The sequence below is a fragment of the Neophocaena asiaeorientalis genome, unplaced genomic scaffold, assembly GCF_003031525.2.
Source record: "Neophocaena asiaeorientalis asiaeorientalis breed wild unplaced genomic scaffold, Neophocaena_asiaeorientalis_V1.1 scaffold449, whole genome shotgun sequence".
Lineage (NCBI taxonomy): Eukaryota > Metazoa > Chordata > Mammalia > Artiodactyla > Phocoenidae > Neophocaena > Neophocaena asiaeorientalis.
This window is the reverse complement of record NW_020175027.1, coordinates 239,796-242,406: the sequence shown is the minus strand read 5'-3', so window position 1 is coordinate 242,406 and position 2,611 is coordinate 239,796. Positions and strand designations below refer to the sequence as shown.

The 2,611-nt window shown below is 65.0% G+C and overlaps 1 protein-coding gene across 2 annotated transcripts in view; it reads left to right on the top strand.

Annotated features, from left to right (window-relative positions):
• Positions 1-9: 9 nt before the first annotated feature.
• LOC112411741 (transducin-like enhancer protein 1) overlaps positions 10-2,611 on the top strand; it is an 88,722-nt gene continuing 86,120 nt past the window's right edge. Inside the window, exons 1-2 of one of the 2 annotated variants that reach the window (XM_024763031.1) lie at positions 10-1,252; positions 2,038-2,138. In XM_024763031.1, coding sequence (XP_024618799.1) covers positions 1,229-1,252; positions 2,038-2,138 — 125 coding nt within the window. In that variant the 5' untranslated portion in view covers positions 10-1,228. The remainder of the gene's footprint in view (positions 1,253-2,037; positions 2,139-2,611) is intronic. The other variant, XM_024763032.1, reaches the window with a different exon arrangement.

Genomic DNA, 2,611 nt, shown 5'->3' with positions numbered 1-2,611 from the left:
GTGGGTACCCTGTGCCCCGCGTCCCCGAGGCAGCCGACTGCGCCACCCCCACCTACGCACGGCCGGGCGGGACCCGCGCCACCAACCCGGACCTCCGGTGGCCCTCGGCGACTTAACCCCCGCCGCGAATACTCCGGACTCGCCCGCTGAGTTTGCCCGCCGGGGAGGGAGGCCGAGCAGTGGAGAGCACTCTTGGACTTTTCCCCGCCATCTCTTGGATGTCGTTCTTCGGGTCGTGAGAGAACTTTGCAGTGGGCTGGAGCGCCCTTTGCGGAGAGGCGGACGAAGAGAAAGAAAGAAAGGGGGTCGACAGAGAGGCTCGGAGGAAAGGTCCGGAGCGGTCGCGCCGGCCGTGCAGGACGAGTGCGCGCGGGCCGTGGCGCCCGGATGCGCCCAGGGCTCGAGGAGCAGCGAGAGGCTGCGGGACTGCCCTCCGCGGAGTAGCCCAGGAGGGTTAGGAGGGTTTGTGCAACTGCGGAGAATACCGAGAGCCGGCCGCACTGGGCGTGCCAAGCCGCCTCCCGGCGCGCCCTCCTCACTTTCTCCGCCTCATCGTCATCCCGCGCTCCTCGGCTCGGATTAAGGCTGCGGAGCGCCGGGCGCGGAGCCTCTGCTGCGGCCTGGACCGCGCACCCCGCTGCCTCCAGGGAGCCCGCGGGTGCCTGGTTGTGGGCGCTGCCCGGACCCGCGGCGGTCAGCCCTGTACGCCGTCACGTTTGTTTGTGTGGGGTTAGCCCGGAGCGCCGCGCCACCTGCACCTCGCCGGCGGCCGGCGCCGCGGGGAAAACCCGGAAAAGAGGCGGACCCGGAGAATAGCGAAGGAGAGCAGCCCGCCTGGATTTGTTTGCCCGGGACGGCTGCGGCGAACGCGGATCGCCGAGGGGAGCGCGCCGGGAGTCACCGCGCCCCCACCTCCCAGCACGGGCGGCCGAGGCCCGCGGATTGGAGCGTAGCCCTTGCGCCCTCTTCCCGAGTGCTGGCGGCGCCCCGCAGGTTTTTGGTGCAGCCGGGCCCGGGTTGCCCCGTGATGTGGCCCTGAGCGCGGGAGCCCGCACCGGCGGGATCAGGAGCGGCCTGTGCGCCCCGCCGAGCGCGCCTGCGTGCGTGGCCAGCGCGCTACCCGCTTTTGCCTGGCTTCCCGGCTTAATTTTCCTCGGCGAGATTAAAGTTGGAAATTGAGCGGAGAATTGAGTTGCCCGGGAACAGAGCCGCGGCCGCCGCCAGAGCGATGTTCCCGCAGAGCCGGCACCCGGTGAGGCGCGGTTGGGTGGCTGAATAGGGAGCAGGGTAGTGGGGGTGGGTGGGTGCTATTGCTTTGGGTGAGGAGGTGGGTGGCTGCTGCATTTTGGCGGAGACCCTGGCCTCCAGGGGTGCAAGGCTTGGGAGGTCCCGGACCCTCCCCTCCTGTGGTGGGGAGTGGACTGAAACTCTCAATTTCCCCCCTTTGCTCTGGGCTCCCTCCTACTTGATGTCTAGACTGGGCGGGCGGGGCGCTCGGGGAGACTGGGGTTTCTCCTGCGGCCACATCCTCTCCCTTCCCGGAGGCGGGTAGTGCGCCCCCCCTTTGTTTTTCGTCTCGCCTATTTACATGTCAATGCGGCCCCCGTTCCGGCGCGCCTGGAGGTGGCCCCGGCGACACTGGAAACGAGAAGCGTAAAGGGGTTTTCTCCTCTGGTGCCCGGGGTCATTATCGCCCCGGTGAGGCAGAGGGCGGCGGTGTCGATGACAGTCTGGCCAGGTCCTCCCCGTTCGCCGCCGGGGAGCCCCTGTCCCTTCAGCCAGGTGACCCGGGCGCGCTTATCGCGCGACCCGCCCTGGAGGCTGGAAGAGGCTCCAAGCCTCTTTAGAAGCTTCGGATCTGGGAGGGTCCACCTTCCCTCTCCCCAAAGTGAAGTGCAAACTCGAGTTTGGGGCTCTGTTTTCCGCCACTTCTAACTTTATTTTTTGTTTATGTCCCACCCACTCTTTCGTTCTCTGACTTCTCTATCCAACCGCCCTCATATCCGTCCCTCGGTCCCCCTCGCTGGTCGTCCCTAGACGCCGCACCAGGCTGCAGGCCAGCCCTTCAAGTTCACTATCCCGGAGTCCCTGGACCGGATTAAAGAGGAATTTCAGTTCCTGCAGGCGCAGTATCACAGGTGCGTGTCCGGCCGCGCCCGGTGAGCGGTTGCCCCGGCAGCTCCGTGCCCCAGGTGGCGGCGGCGGCGGCTGTACTTAGTACTTGCGTCCAGGCGGTGGCGTGTGGAGTCGCAGTTAAGACCTGTCATTCACGTTGCCCCCTTTCCCGGCTCTTCCCGGGCCGCCTCTTCTCTTGTCTCCACCTCCTCCCATTGTTTCCCTTTTGCCCGTTTGCTTGTGTTCCAGGGAGCCTTTTTTCGTGTATTTAGGAGTTGCATGAGAACTGTCAATATTTGCACTTCATTTATTTATTTTGCAACAGGCTGAGCTGAAACCTTGGTTCAGTCGATGCCCCAGTTCAGGAGTACAGGTTCAGGGAGGCAAGGCGGGTGTTGAAATCACTGTTGGCCATACTGCAATTGAGTTCTTTGAGGCAAAGTCCGTTATGGAGGGTAGATGCTTTCAGTTGTGCCCATCATTAGCGGTGGTGGGG